General features: G+C 42.8%; 1 protein-coding gene across 2 annotated transcripts in view; it reads left to right on the forward strand.

Annotated features, from left to right (window-relative positions):
* Positions 1–15,924, forward strand: part of RCAN2 (regulator of calcineurin 2) — a 256,389-nt gene that overhangs the window by 162,639 nt on the left and 77,826 nt on the right. The window contains exon 1 of one of the 2 annotated variants that reach the window (XM_082414656.1): positions 264–532. The exons of the other annotated variant lie outside the window; for it this stretch is intronic. Coding sequence (XP_082270782.1) covers positions 446–532 — 87 coding nt within the window. The 5' untranslated portion in view covers positions 264–445. Of the gene's footprint in view, positions 1–263; positions 533–15,924 lie in introns of those variants that run through there. 2 annotated transcript variants of the gene reach the window in all.

Consider the following 15,924-nt stretch of genomic DNA (forward strand, 5'->3'; position numbering starts at 1 on the left):
CTCTGGTGTCGGATTCTCCCCCCTCCCCACCCTTGCTTTTTGCAAACATAAGCACTCGGCTGGAACAACAGCTATGACTCAGTTCCTAGCGAACGCTGCCTGAATTGATTTAGTCTGAGTTCAGATTTAGCACATAATCATGTTCAATTTGCTCCACTGCACTGCCTAGAGATAAAAGGCTGGGGGAAAAAAAAAATAGCTCCAGCTTGTGTCAGTCTTTGCGGTGATGTCATTGCCATCAGAGAGCCAGCCGCTCTTACTCTGCCCTGCTGCCTGAGCCGCGGCGGGCTGTGTGCGTGCAGCGGAGTGGGCTCAGGTGCCCAGCTCGGCCATCACCAGGGCAGGGCAGCGCCCGGCCAGCCCGGAAACATCCACCTGGAAGGCTCTTCCCAGCCCGCACGACTCGGAGGCTGCCTAGCTCTTTATTGTCAATTCCGGAGGGGGAATGCCAGCCCCTAGAATGGACTGTGATATTTCCACTCTGGTTGCCTGCATGGTGGACGTGGAGGTCTTTACCAATCAGGAGGTTAAGGTACGCACCTGCCATCTTCTGTTTCATTGTTGCTGTTGCTGAAGCTGCTTGGAGCCTTGTTAGCTTAAGGGAACAGGACTTTGGTTCATAGTTTTCAGCTCACGATCTGCGCTAGAAATGCATGTGGTGAGTGCCTGACTCTATTAATTAGAATAAGTTAGACGAGGGACTGGCGCACATTCATTTTAAACGTGATAAGCTTTGAAAAACCACTGTCTGTTTGTTCTTGCCTTTTCTGTTAGGTGATCCCCAGTCATCCTTTGCACAGTAGACATGTTTTCATAGTCTCTGTGTCAATAAGAATTTTCCGGTCCTTAATGCTGAGAGGGGTTTTAAATCAATGATTCAATGAAGAAAGCACATATAATAAACATCGTACCCAGGACACCCTGATCGTGGGACGTTAACCCCTTGATGGGACGTCACTTACATAGACCGTGATGTGGTCTGCACATTGAACAAAAGCTATTCTACAGATGGCAGTTTCAATCCCCAGCTCTCTGGAAGTCAGAGTTGGAGAGCAGCTGTCTAAATTTCCTTTGTCAGGCAAAAGAAGCAAGTCATTTTCCCTGAACAGTTGTCCATAAAGAAAGTTCAGGCATAAATAAATTTTGCGTAGTATTCTAGGGCGCTGGTCCTGGCTGACTGTCTGCAGCAATTGTTTGATTGTCATGGATAATTGTCTCCTGATGACATACATTCTCTTTGCTTTTCCCCTTTGGTCTTATGTTCTGAAAAAGATGCCATGCTTGTGAAATGGGCATTTTGATTTCTTCTCTCATATTGAACATAAGAACTAGCAGAAGCTTCTTATTTAAACAGTTCACACACACGACAAAAAGGATAGTTGCTCATTGTGTGATGGGAGGAAGGAAAGGGGAATTGCACTGCATAATCATTTGTCACCTTCCCCTTAGTCTTTACTTAAAGGAAGACCCAGAGTTCTTTATTTTGGGGTGTGCAGATGACACCCTGGTGCTTCCCATGTGGGAATTTATGTGTCCACTAGCATAACACATGGCTCTGTCATTCAAGATTGCAGTTTTGAACACCCTTTTGAAAGGAATTCAAGAATCTGTTTTGTTGTTTCTGCATATTTTAAATGTGTGGCCTGCGTTTACCAATTCTTAGGCCAGTGCTGTGAAGTGCCGACCACCTGTCATACTGAGGTTCCGAAAATTAGAAGGTAATGGTTTGGTGCTGATTGTGGCCGTGTCCACGAATGGAAACATGCGTGTAGCGACTCACAGCCCCGCTGGCCGTACACGCTGTGTACACTCCAGAAGGGAGCAGCCCTCAAAGCCCCTCCAGTTCAAAACCAATTTAAATTCCGACGTGGGTAACTGAGTAGAGAGCCATCTCCCAGCACCTGCTGGAACAGAATTATGCGTACATAAAGTAACACTTTACGATTCCCTTCTCTTCTGAACCGTTCCCTTTTAATTACGTGCTGGACCTGTGAACATCATAAAATAAATAATCTAGACTTTTTTGGTCCAAGAAATGATGGTGAGAAAATATTGATTAGGGATCTGCAGTCTTCCAGGCATTGTGCTCTTACAGGAAGGAGTTTAAAATATGCTTAGATGACGTAGGTATTTGTCATATAGACATACAAAGAACCACTTACCCAACATTTCTCTTTTTTTAATCATTGCTCTTTTTTAACTTATTTTTTATTGAAGTATAGTTGATTTACAATGTTTCAGGTGTATGGCAAAGTGATTCAGTTATATGTGTGTGTGTATATATATATATATATTCATTTTTTCATTATAGTTTATTACAAGATACTGTATATAATACCTTGTGCTATACAATAGTTCCTTGCTATTTATATTTTATATATAGGAGTGCATATCTGTTCATCCCAAATCCCTACTTTATCCCTCCCTCCCCCTTTCCCCTTTGGTAACCATAAGTTTGTTTTCTATGTCTGTGAGTCTATTTGTGCTTTGTAAATAAGTTCATTTGTATCATTTTTTAAGATTCTACATATATGTGATATCATATGATATTTGTCTTTCTCTGTCTGACTTACTTCACTTAGTATGGTAATCTTTAGGCCCATCCATGTTGTTGCAAACATGCCCAATGTTTCTTAAAGACAGACTATTTTGTGGAATTCAGGGGACACAAAATTCTTAGAGCTGGTTATACTTGAGTGGTTGGGATGGTGTCATGGAGCAGGTGGTACTTGAACTTGAAGATGGGTAGATTTTGATACAGGAAGAGGGAGGGCACGGGGACAGGCAGGCATTCCATTTTGCAGTCAGGTGAGTCAGTGCATTTGACTGCAGTAGGATCTCTGTGAGAGACTGGAGGGGGACGCAGAGGGGAGTCAGGGCCAGATTATAAAGCCTCTCACCCTGTTCATCAGAAATGTATGGGGTTTTCTGGGAAGACTCTCACCAGAAAGATGCATTACATGTCCTTCCTGCTAAATAGCTTCGAATCACAGTTGATTTGTTTCTTTGAAACAAGTTACTTAATCATTCTGTGCCTTAGTTTTCTCATCTGTAACATGGGGATAATAGCAGTTCCTACCTTGTTGGCTTGGTAGGAGGATTAAAGAAAATTATACATATAAAGCAATTAATGCAGTGCCTGACATATTTCGTGTTCAATAAATGTTAGCTGTCACCATTATTGTCATGGTCATCTTTTTAGACGTTCTCTAAAGGTGATAGGTTACTTTCCCCAGTTTACTGGAATGTCCTATCTCCAGCTGACTTTACAATGGCAGTCCAGGACGCAGAAAGTGTTTCCACTCCCATCCCCCGCCACGCCCCCTGCACACACACAGCCCAGCAACTTAGAAAACACCGCCCTTCCTTTCAGATATTTAATCATTTAGCGTAAATCAGTGACGTTATTATCAAGCAAAATTAAGGCAGGCCAAAGAGGTCTGTTGAGAAAACCTATATGTTCCTTGTTCAAAAGTGAGCATGGCTTAGCGTCATGAAGAGACGTTCAGATGTCAAATTCTGGCACCAAAGTTTCTCCAGAGGTAAACGTCATTAATCACCTATTTCAGATCCATAGTGGAGCCAGGAGTTCCTTTCTTCCGAGTCCAATATTTCCTGTCAGAGAAAAGGAAGGCACCGGTTGGGGGTCTGTTTCACCTGGCTGCATCCAGCTTGCTTGATCTCAGACTCTTTTTTGCTTTTTACAGACTCTCCTTTTCTACCTGGAGCCCCACTGGGAAGCAGCCACACCAGGGTTATGCAACCAGGAGACTTTCTTAGCAAATACAGTGGTTAATTTGAAGAGGGTGGAGAAAATGCAAATCTAGTGACTTATAGCAATTTAGAAAACCTTATCCTCCATGGAGGATCTCAGCTGGTTGCTTTGGAGGCCCTTCAGGCTCCAAGTTCCTAAATTTTGCCAAAGCTGCTAGAGCAGTAATACCAAATAGAAGAGGAAATCAGGCAAATGCATCTCCCCATATTTGTCTTTCTCCGGAAACTCCATTGGTAGTGTTGTGAACTTAGCTGTCCGTTTGATGGCAAAGGATGCTTAGAAAGATAAAGAAATTTGAAGCCCTTAATAGAAGGAAAATGACATGGTGAACGGTAGAGTTTGTGCGTGCGCGCGCGCATGCGTGTGTGTATGTGAACACGGGCTGAGTTGATTTTCTACAGTGTTCTTCTCATATTCTGAAAATAGTCTCCCCCGCCCCTCAACAAGAGCCAGACGCTTGAGGAAATGAAAGAGATCCAAAGATGGGTAATAAAATTTGTGTTTTACTTTAGTCCAGTTGTTCTTAAACCTGATAACACATTGGTATCCCCTGGAGAGCTTTTAAAATATTGACGATGCTCAGGCCCCACGCCCAGAACTTCTAACTTGGCTGGTCTGAGTGGAGCTGGGCATAGACGATTATATAAAGTCAGCGTCTTGTCTCTTCTAGACACAGGTAGGTACGGGTGAAGTCAGTCCAGAATTATCTAGAATAACCTCTATTTAAACACTTTGATCCATTCCCCCGAATGAAGCCTTGATGGATGCAGTTTCAGAAGCAATGTCTCTAAGCTATCAGAAATGTTGAGGCTCACCCAACACTCTTGGCCCAGTTCACCACCCCTGCCATCCATCTACCCGGTTCCGAGCTGGTGGTAAACACCCTCGTCCACTGCTGGCTGCAGCCTATAGCAGAATGTCCCCCCTTCTCCCGGGCACATCCGAGCCTGGAGCTGCCCCTTCTCTGCAGTGGGAGCTCCCCACACAGAAAAGGGGTGGATGCCTCCTCTCTGGGCTGGAGAGCTCCTGATTCACATCCCAGGGATCCAGTCCTGTCTCCATGGTCATCCACACAGGAGACAGGAAGCTCATAAAGCTTCTTTCTACTCCTCAGGACAGGCAGGAAACATGGCAAGTCTTATAAGAAGATCAGAAATGTCAAAGACCCTGGGAGCTGGAGATTTAGATGCAAACTATTACATTTAGGGTGGATAGACAACAAGGTCCTACTGTATAGCACAGGGAACTGTATCTAATCTCCTGAGATAAACCATAATGGAAAAGAATACAAAAAAAGAATGTATATATATATATATATATATATATATATATATATAACTGAGTCACTTTGCTGTACAGCAGAGATTGACACAACACTGTAAATAAGCTATACTTCAATAAAAAAACAAAAACAAGAACATTTGTGCGGTGCTCTTAACTCCTAACCAGATGATGCTCTAAGCACCGGGAGATAGACCAGACAGACATCCCTGACGTCACGCAGCGCATGTTTTAACACAGGAGGCGGACAATGAACTAGTAAACAAATAAACGTATACTGTAATTTCAGGCCGTGATAAGGGTTTTGAATGAAAGATGAAGCAGAGTGAGGGGGTGAATTGCTGGAGGAGAGGTTGCATTGGGGGCCCTTTGGGCTCCCCTTTCCTAAATGTTGCCAAGACTGCCAGATCAATAGTCCCCAAAAGAGGAGGAAATCAGGCAAATGAGGTTCCTCTGTATTTGTCTCTCCCCAGAAATTCCGTTGGCCACTTTTGAATGGATGGCCAGTAGAAGCATTTCTGGCGAGGCAACAGTTTTTGAAACGTCACTGTTCCAGTGTCATTCAGGGATGTGAAGTGAGTGAAAGGACCATGTATGGATCTGAGGGAAAAGCATTCCAGTAGAGGGAACAGTAGAGGCAAAGAGAGGCCATCTTATCTGATGTGTTCTCTCTCAGCCCCGCCATTTAACCCAGTGGTCCCCAACCTTTTTGGCACCAGGGGCGGGTTTCGTGGATGACAATTTTTCCACGGACGGGGGTGAGGGGATGGTTTCGGATGATTCAAGTGCATTACATTTATTGTGCACTTTATTTTTATTATTATTACATTGTCATATATAATGAAATAATTATACAGCTCACCATAATGCAGAGTCAGTGGGAGCCCTGAGCTTGTTTTCACTTGACACTCACTGATAGGGTTCTGATGAGTCTGCAAGCAATTGATTTATTGTGGTCTCTGTGCAGTCAGACCTCTCTGCTAATGATAATCTGTATTTGCAGCCGCTCCCCAGCGCTAGCATCATGGCCTCAGCTCCACCTCAGATCATCAGGCATTAGATTCTCATAAGGAGTGCACAACCTAGATCCCTCACATGCGCATTTCACAGTAGGGTTTGCGCCCCTATGAGAATCTAATGCCACTGCTGATCTGAGAGGAGGCGGAGCTCAGGCGGTAACACAAGTGATGGGGAGCGGCTGTAAATATAGATGAAGCTTCACTCGCTCTCCCGCCGCTCACCTCCTGCTGTACAGCCTGGTTCCTAACAAGTCATGGACCGGTACTGGTCCATGGCCCGGGGGTTGGGGACCCCTGATTTAATCTATTTCCATCATTCATTCATTCAGGGACCTACTGATGCTGTCAAGATCTTATGCCATAATTTTTATTTTTTTAACGCTGTTCCTTTTTAGAAATTGTGCTTAAGCTAATTCCCTCATGTTATGTTTTAAGCCTGGTGGTTCTCTTGGAGGAAAGGGAAATATAAGCAGAAATTTGTTCTCAGCATGATAATTTTTCATACGCTTGAAATCTTAGGATCGCTGTCGGGCTCTTCTTTCCCTTCTAAAAGTCTAGGGCCTTTGCAAGGTGACTCATAAGTCCTACTTTCTCTCCTCTGCTTTTGAGAATTTCCCAATATCCTCCCAATCCATGCAATCTTGGGCAAATCTCTTAACCTTTCTGGACGCGTGGTGATTATGCTGAGAAAAATGCCAATGCTTTGTGTATTTTGTTTTCCTTTTTCACACAAAAGTGTGATGTGACTGACTCATAGTCTGTGTCATGCTGTTGCGTGAGTTCTGAAAAAAAAAAACCAACCCAGCATATCTTGGCCATTTAGTACAAAGAAATCTCTTTGGCATTTGAACCACTGGAAATTTCACGATTTGTTTTGTTTGGCGGGATTCGTAGGAGGAGAAGGATGGAGCAGAGTTGGTGTGATACGCTTTGCCCTTTGCTTTGGGGAGAGACAGATGACACAAATGAAGATGTGGGTATTGGGTATTGGGATTGATCTGGAAGAGAAACTTGTGGGTATTTGTTAGGAGAGCTTGTCAAGCTTCATGCCTATTTCTTATGCTTTTTGAAAATGCAGTGCTGGGCAGAGGATCTGGCTGCAATCATGACTTTTTGGTTCTGTAGAACTCTAAAGGTCTTTCAGAATCTTCAGAAACTATTGTGTTCACTCAGTAACTTATAAGAATTTGAGTTGTGTATGATTTCATTCTCAAACACTGAAACCCTCTGGAGATATTCATGGCAACTTTTAGGAACCAAAATGTTAAGTTAACAGAAACTCTTATTCTCTGTTCAATGACTGGAATTTTAAGTAATATTTGTTACATGTCTCCAGACCACTTTTAGTTTCTGAAAACCAAAGGGGAGTGTGTGGGGAGGATGGGGGAGGGGGATGGGGTGGCCTGCCCATAATAGATTCTAATCCTCCAACACAACAAAAACGTGTTCTTCCTCTGCTAATGAAATGGACTAGAATTGAAGCCATTTTGGAAACAAATGAATTAATACAAAACTGAATGTTAGACATTAACCTGAAAAAATACTTTAAGAAACTTAACATTCTTAAAAGTGCCCTGTTGAATATTATCTTGCCTCTGAAGAAAGTAGCAAACACCTTTCACAGACTGGGAAGAAGGGATTTTCTGCAAGTGACAGATGCTCCCTGAGAAGGTTAACAGGCAGATTTCTCAGCCACCTGTCACATTAGGGAAAGACAAGGTACAGTATTCAACTAATGACATTGTAAAGCAGGAAAGCCAACTGAAAAGTTGCTTCTCTGTTTAGAGTCTTTTAACTGTTGGAAAGTAATTCAAACATTGACAGTTGCTACCTCTAACCTGAATGTCAGATTCATGCAAAACAGTAACAACAAAACAGTATCTTCATTAACATCATTCTCCTGAAGAAACCGATTTTAATATAAAACTCAGAGAGTACCATTTGCATCCTTAGTGATTCTGAGTACAACTATCAATAATTTATAATAGCCTGTTTTAGTGCTTTCTGATGAAGCTTAAAATTGACAGATAGAAAGGAAAATGATACCTGAAACATTTATTATCACTGGGTATATTTAGGTTGTAAGCTTAAATGGCATTACAGCTTTGTGGTGAAGAACCCAGCTTTCCAGGGAGGTTATCAACCCTCCAGCCCATTCCTGGCCTAGAATTTCTTAAAGTAAGGGGACAGTATCTTTACGTAAAGGGAATGTATCTCTTCCAAGCTCTAAATCTAAGCTGATTCCAAAAGATTAGTCAAAAGAACATTGAGAGATTATTTAATGAGGTCTTCAAGCAGGTAAAAAGAAGTTGTGAACTCTTCACTCTATCTACAGTGGATCATTTATCTTAAAACTGTTTGAGAATAAAATATCCACCAACTTAGACCTTCCCTAGAAAATACTCACTCAATGTGCCTTTGTATTCCTCTTTGGGGTAAATGTATCCGGGGGAAAAATAAACACAGGCACACACACACACATGAAAATGTATGTATATACTATATATAAATATATTTTTTCTTCCGTAACCCTGGAAGGTTTCTTTCTGTTCTGCTCCGGCCCTATCTAACCAGCTATTGGAAACTGTGGGCTCTTAACCATGTCAAGAGATGAAGAGCCCAGAGAAGGCTCCTGGCAAAAAGTTGAACAGAAGTCTAAACAATTGCTAAACAGTTTCTCCAGGGTGGGGTGGAGGTGGCAGGGGGACACGAAGAAATTCATGGCCTTGTCTTTTTATTGTTATATGCCAAGGAAATGTTTACATCTTTACAGTCCAGTAGCACAATTACTCTCCAGAATCTAATATACCAGCTCTGAACTATGAATTTTTTTTAAAAGGTTTTCAAAACCATCTTGACCCTTCAGCTTCCAGAAAGATAACTTTAACAAATTTACCCTTCTTTGTTATATTGGACTTCAGACCAGCTTTCGTTCCCCGCCCCACCTTCACCCGAATAACACCTTCACTAATATTCTACTTGTCCCAACAATCAGATTGTTTGCTACTTAGTTGTGAGATTTATTTCCTGCATCTCTGATGGGTCTAAAGGAATATGCAAGCAGTGTTTATGCTGTGCCCCAAAGATTTGATTGGGGGGAGGGGGATTTACTAAGTTGAGCATTAAACCATCTCACGTGATGGCAAATGTAACCCCCCAGAGATAGTCATTTTCATGGATCGATATTTTATGTTATCAAGATGGACAATTTAAAAAATTCTAACAACTCTTCTTCTTCACTAAATACTTCTGAGTACATGGCACACACCAGGGTACTCCTTGTCTTCCCCATAATAGCCCGGGGCATCTATTTTTCTACCCTGTTTTTTTTTTTTTTTTAATAAATTTATTTATGTATTTATTTATTTATTTATGGCTGTGTTGGGTCTTCGTTTCTGTGCGAGGGCTTTCTCCAGTTGTGGTGAGCGGGGGCCACTCTTCATCGTGGTGCGCGGGCCTCTCACTGTCGCAGCCTCTCGTTGCGGAGCACGGCTCCAGACACGCAGGCTCAGTAGTTGTGGTGCACGGGTTTAGTTGCTACGCGGCATGTGGGATCTTCCCAGACCAGGGCTCGAACCTGTGTCCCCTGCATCGGCAGGCAGACTCTCAACCACTGTGCCACCAGGGAAGCCCTCTACCCTGTTTTAAACAGGTTCCTGATCAGAGAAGTTAAATTTTTGCACAAGATCACACAGCTATTAATTGGCAGCACTGGGACTTGAACTGTGGTTTGCTTCACTCTTTCCCCTACTGAAATATCCCTAAGGATTACCAAGCCATTAATCGATTATTGGGGGGAAAGAAAAGATATATATTCCAGAGGATAAGACATTGAACTCATATGTAGTATTTCCTCTAGTGTTCAAAACACTGTTTTTGTCTTCTATTACTTATCAGGTTAGGGAGTACTACTTTTACATAAATCAGTAGTGGAGATCATTTTACTTTTCTCAATAAATCTAACATGATGACAGCTCTAGGCATAACATCTGTTTTGGATTTCATCTGAAAATTTGTTTCAAAATCTAATAATGCCATCTCATTGGGGAGAAAAAAAAGTGCTGGAAAACCCAGGAACTCACCAATAGACGGAAAATAACTGGTACGGCAGCTCCGCCACCGCTTTCTGCACGTCGGAGAACATTTTCCAGGACGGGGTGAACGGTGATCTCTGAAGAACTGTAGAACAGCAGTGTTGAAAGTTTTAATTGCAATAATAATATTTTACTTTCGGACAGGGCTTTCCAAATTATACAAAACTCAGCGTTCTCGCTGGAGATCTCCAAGGTTAAACAAGACCGCACAGTTCCTCAGGGGAAGCTTGGACTGAGATTTGTTCACAACACTGCGCAAGATCTCTTGGTGTATTATTATAGCCTGCGTCAATAGTGCATCTAAGAGAATTGATTTCATCTTCTGTGACTTCACTGTGCCTTTAGGTATTGACTAAGAAAACCTCTCAGGCCACCTTTCCTGGAACAGGATACGTAAGCAATGAGCAAACTTAATAATAGCAACAGTGTATTGAGCACTTACTATTTGTCAGGCACTGGGCAAAGTGCTTTTATTCATTCGTTCATTCATTCATTCATCAAATATATATTGAGTGCCTTCCGTACTCAAGGCCTCACACTAGGTTCCAGAGATACAGCGGGTAACAGTCCTGTTGGACGCAAAAGTCTGTGCTCTGTCATTAGGCAGTGTTGGCCTTTATTCCACTCAGTTCCATTTTTCCCAAAAAAGACAATGCTGTTTCAACCTCCAAAGAAGCCTCCTTTACTGACTTAGGGCACGTGAGAAGGAAGCAAGTCCAGCCTCCAAGTCAGACATCCTGGTTAGAATTCTCTATTTGGCCACTACTGTGTGACCTTGAGCAAGGAACCTTACCTCTCTGTGCCTCAGTTTCCTCAGTTACAAAAGGAAGGAAATAATAGTGCTTACCTGATCACTTGGCGGACAGAACACACACCACACCAGTAATGTTAGCCTTTATCGTCATCCATCATCATCATCATTATCATCAGTATTAGTAAACTTCTCATATAGAGTTTTCAGTTTTCTTCTCAAGGCACTTCACCTATAATAGGGGCACTGCTCCTATTATATCAGACACTTGCCTGTGGTTTTCAACTCATCTTTGCACAGAGGAAGCAGTGCCCTACCTCAGCGACACTCTGAGGTCACAGAACCAGAGAGGGAAGCAACTGGTTCAGCAGGGGAGTGAGGAACCACAGACCCAGACAGTTGGTCTTGACTTCCAGACCCAAGGCCAGTTTTAATAAGCATTCAGAGAACAGGGTATATGGCAGAATACAGAGGCTTTAAGGCAGGATGCCCATTAAGGAAAAGAGAGGTTGAACTCAGAACCCATTTCTTCAAAACATATTTAAACACCTCTCTCTGAGCAGGAATTTTAAATGGAGTTGTTGACTAGTTTCACCACAGTTATGCTAAACCATAATTGCAATACTTTCAATATTGACCTTCACTTCCCATATCTACTTTAAAACTGTGGTGATAGGTGGAAATTAGATTAATTATCCAGGCTAAGCTCAATTTCTCTTTTGCTTAATAGGCCTTTTGCCCTAGAAACTCTGTATTCTGCCATGCACACCTACCTATGACTGCTTATTAACTTGTATCATAACTAGCAAATCATTCTGTGATACTTAAAACAAAACAAAATAAAAACTAAGCTAAAGCCCTACTATTCATTGCCTGGATGAATAAGCAGTAGACCTGAATTATTAATGAAAGGGATAGTAGATGATCTATTTTATATTCTTTCTTTGTAGGGAATTGTTGCATACATCGTAGTGCTCAGCAAAATAATATTCTATATTTAAATAACACTTAGCATATGATTAACCACAATTGATGTTTATGTAGGCCTCAGAAGACTCGAACCCTCTTTCAATGAGTGTGTCCTCATGCCACCCCTCTGTTATAGGTAGGAAGTATTATTCTCTCAATGAGAAATTCAGGTTGGAAGTGTTCTCCAAACCCAATCAATAGAGAGATTCAAGTTTGCTCCTTGTTACTTCACATTCTTTTTTTAAAACTTTATTTTATTGCAGTGTAGTTGATTTATAATGTGTTAATTTCTGCTGTACAGCAAAGTGATTCAGTTATACATATATATACATTCTTTTTCATATTCTTTTCCATTATGGCTTATCAGAGGACATTGAATATAGTTGCTATACAGTAGGACCTTGTTATCCATTCTATATATAATATATATAATAGTTTGCGTCTACTAATCCCAAACTCCCAATCGTAACCTCCTCCAAACCCCCTCCTCCTTGGCAAACAAAGGTCTACTCTGTATGTCTGTGAGTCTGTTTCTGTTTCGTAGATATGTTCATTTGTGTCCTATTTTAGATTCCACATATAGTTACTTCATATTCTTATTCCATAATTCTTGGAGGCGAAACCAAGAAACAACTTGGTACAACTTGGGACAATGGTATAGTGGTTTGTTCTTTGGAGGCAGAAAGACCTGAATTCATGCTATGTCTTATTTATGACTCTCCTCATATGTTAAAAAAATATACAGATTTAGGTTAAGGGCTGTTGAGATGTAAATGATCAATAAAGTATTGCTGATGCCTGCATTTAGCATGAGTGGGGCATCTCATCCATTCATTCTACATTTAACAAATATGGCAGAGCACTTGGTAGGTAGTAGGTGCTGCTTCAGTACTTGGGATGGAAGCATGCCTCCTGCCCTGAAGGAGTTCATAGCTGATGGAGGAGTGAAGGTAATAAATAGATACATAGAGCTTAGAAAAGGCCATGGTCACGGACCATATATACACTACCAAACGTAAAATAGATGGCTAGTGGGAAGCAGCCGCATAGCACGAGGAGATCAGCTCGGTGCTTTGTGACCACCTAGAGGGGTGGGATAGGGAGGGTGGGAGGGTGGGAGACGCAAGAGGGAAGAGATATGGGAACATATGTATATGTATAACTGATTCACTTTGTTATAAAGCAGAAACTAACACACCATTGTAAAGCAATTATACTCCAATAAAGATGTTAAAAAATAAATAAATAAATAAAAGGCCATGGTTTGAATAAGCCCAGTACACTGTGGAAACCTCTGGACGGGAGGTCTGGAATGAAGAGGAAAGGTTTCCCCAAGGATGTAACTCTTGAGTTACTGCTTTAAAGGTTAAGTAGGTGTTCGACAGGTGAACGAAAGATGGAAATCAGAGAGGGGCTCCCTGGGAGAGAGAGAGGAACCTGCACCACAGCAGAAATGCCAGGAGAGTGGTGACTCCTAGGAAGTAGAGCCCTGGGTGGCTGCTGGATTGTACAGAGGCTGGACCCACTTTGTGAAGGAATTTGGATGTTACGCTCAAGTCCAATCAGATGGGCCATGGGAAGCATCTTAAACAGGGGAGCGACTGTCCACCTGGTGTGACACAGGGTCCTCCCCGGTGCTAGTGTGACTGTGCCTGCACCAAGGCTGACGCTGCAAAGAGGCTAGCGTGGAGGAGGAGATGCCGCCAGCCAGCCAGGCACAATGGGAATCTGCAGAGTCCAAGCATCCGTGAATTACACTCATAATCTCTTGTTATTCCCTGTCTTGTGTTTTTAAAGAGGAAAGAGGTCAGAACAGGAAAGCAACTGCTTGCGGAAGTCATCAGGTTGCCATTCGACGAGTTTGAAGGGGAAGGGCATATATGTTAGTGCTACACCCAGGATATTCAGGGACGCATCCGATTCAGCAGGCGTATACTGATTGTTTTCTAGGGCCAGGAGTCGAAAATCCAGGAATCCAAACCCTGGTCCCCGCCCTGGGTAATCACTTGGTCTGTGGGCAAGGGAGGCTGACTTAGAATAACAGGCAAATGTCTTTTATCCAATAAGTCTGCCCTATTGCTTCCTCAAATTTCTAATAACTGGGAAATAGAAATTCAGTGATGTTGAATGCTGGACCTAGAATATTCTGGGTTCCTCCTGAGAGCAAATACACATACAGGGGAAAAAAAAAAACAAACCTGCAATATTTTGCTAAAATATGTCCCTAGGGGCTAAGATTCCCCCAGTATAGCATACACAAATCAAACAGCAAGAAAAGTTTAGGAATTCCCTGGTGGTCCAGTGGTTAGAACTCGGCGCTTTCACTGCCGAGGGCCCGGGTTCCATCCCTGGTCGGGGAACTAAGATCTCACAAGCCTCGCGGCCCAGCCAAAAAAAAAAAAAGAGAGAGAGGGAAAGAAAAGTTTGATGCCATCTCTTGTTAGTTAACTGTTGCCATCATGCCAGTGGTCTTGTCCCAGTACAGTGGTCTATATATCGTAGATGCTGAATAAAAGTTAGATGAGGGGATGCATTACTGGAGCCTGCGTTTGTTGCTGGCCTTGTTTTAGGCGACAGGATGGAGGAAGGAGGAGGAACGGGGAGCCTTCTCTGCCTGTCAGGACAGACTCCAAAAGCTGCACCGATCACTTCCTCTCAGATTCAGCTGGACCAAACCTGGGTGCACGGGCACATCTGGATACAAGAGAGGCTGAGGATAGCACCTTGTTCCTGGTGGCCCCGTGCCCAGGTAAAGTCAGTATTCGATTATAAAAAGAAGGGGAGAAAGGTGGCTATGGAGGGACCCACAATTTCTAGTGCTAGTGACAAATGGACCCTTTAAAGAAATGACTTAAGAACTCAAGTTGCAGAATTCACCTATGTTAAATGACAGCCCAGAAGGAGTTCATGAATCCTCAAAACACACAGTCTAGAAGAAGTTTGTCGCATTTCATGAGACAGGTAATCTTTGATCTGGGGTTTGAAAGGCGCGGCAGGTGCTAGTAGGCGCTCTCTCTCCAGCCTGGTTGCTCCCTTCCAGGTCAGCTGGTGAGATTAGAGCCCCAGCGGGCTGCCTCTCCCATCCCGTCTCCGTGACTTGGCACTTGCCGTTCCTCCATGCTGACTGAGCATCCCACACACTTCCCTGCTTTATGTACAGCTGCTGTCCTCTTGGGTACTTCTGTCTGTTTGCAGATAGGTCTGTATTGACAGATGGCAAGGCCATCTCTAATCAGATCCAGAGTATCATTCAGATCCTTTGCAGTCAGTGGCTAGGGCTGGTATTATGCTGAGTAAGCTAGCAAGTTTCCACCCCGGTGGGTACTAAGACATCTTCAGCCTTCCTCTGCCCTTCATAGATGCAACAGAGCCCATGATGCGGCCATGGCTTTGGGGAGACTCAGGGAGGGCTGAACCAAGAGTCAGAAGCCCAAGGTGCAGGTCTTCAGGCCACTCAAGAAATTTAACTTCTTTCATAGACCATTGGAATGAAAAATGCCTAGATGAGCAGTGGGCGCCATGCAGAGGGAATGGGTTTTGGAGTCAAACCAGTCTGGGCTGGAGCCCTAACCCTAACAGTTACTGGTTTTGCAGCTGTGGGAAGTTTTCTTTATCTCTGAGTCATGGTTTTCTGATCTGTAAAGTGGGTATAAAAATGCTGCTCTACAGAGTAGAGTAAGAATGTAAAGAATGAAGGCACTCAATAAGCGGCTAGTATTTTTCTTGTCTCTTTCATCTCTAAACATTGATGATGAAAATACCTTAAATTCAACCGAGTCCAATAGTGAGATTTAGCTCTGTTAAAAACGCAGTGGTTCTGCGATACTGAAGATAACGTTATTAGCTCCATCCACAGAATTATATGTCATTTTTCTGAAATCCACACAATTTTCTGAGTAACATTCCTGCATAGGGCATCATCCATTGTAGTGAAAAAAATAATATAAAAATCCATCAAGTCTTTCAAGGCTGCAAAAAAAATATAGGGCTTCCCTGGTGGTGCAGTGGTTGAGAATCTGCCTGCCGATGCAGGGG

The sequence above is a fragment of the Balaenoptera physalus genome, assembly GCF_965194825.1.
Source record: "Balaenoptera physalus genome assembly, chromosome: 11".
Taxonomy (NCBI): domain Eukaryota; kingdom Metazoa; phylum Chordata; class Mammalia; order Artiodactyla; family Balaenopteridae; genus Balaenoptera; species Balaenoptera physalus.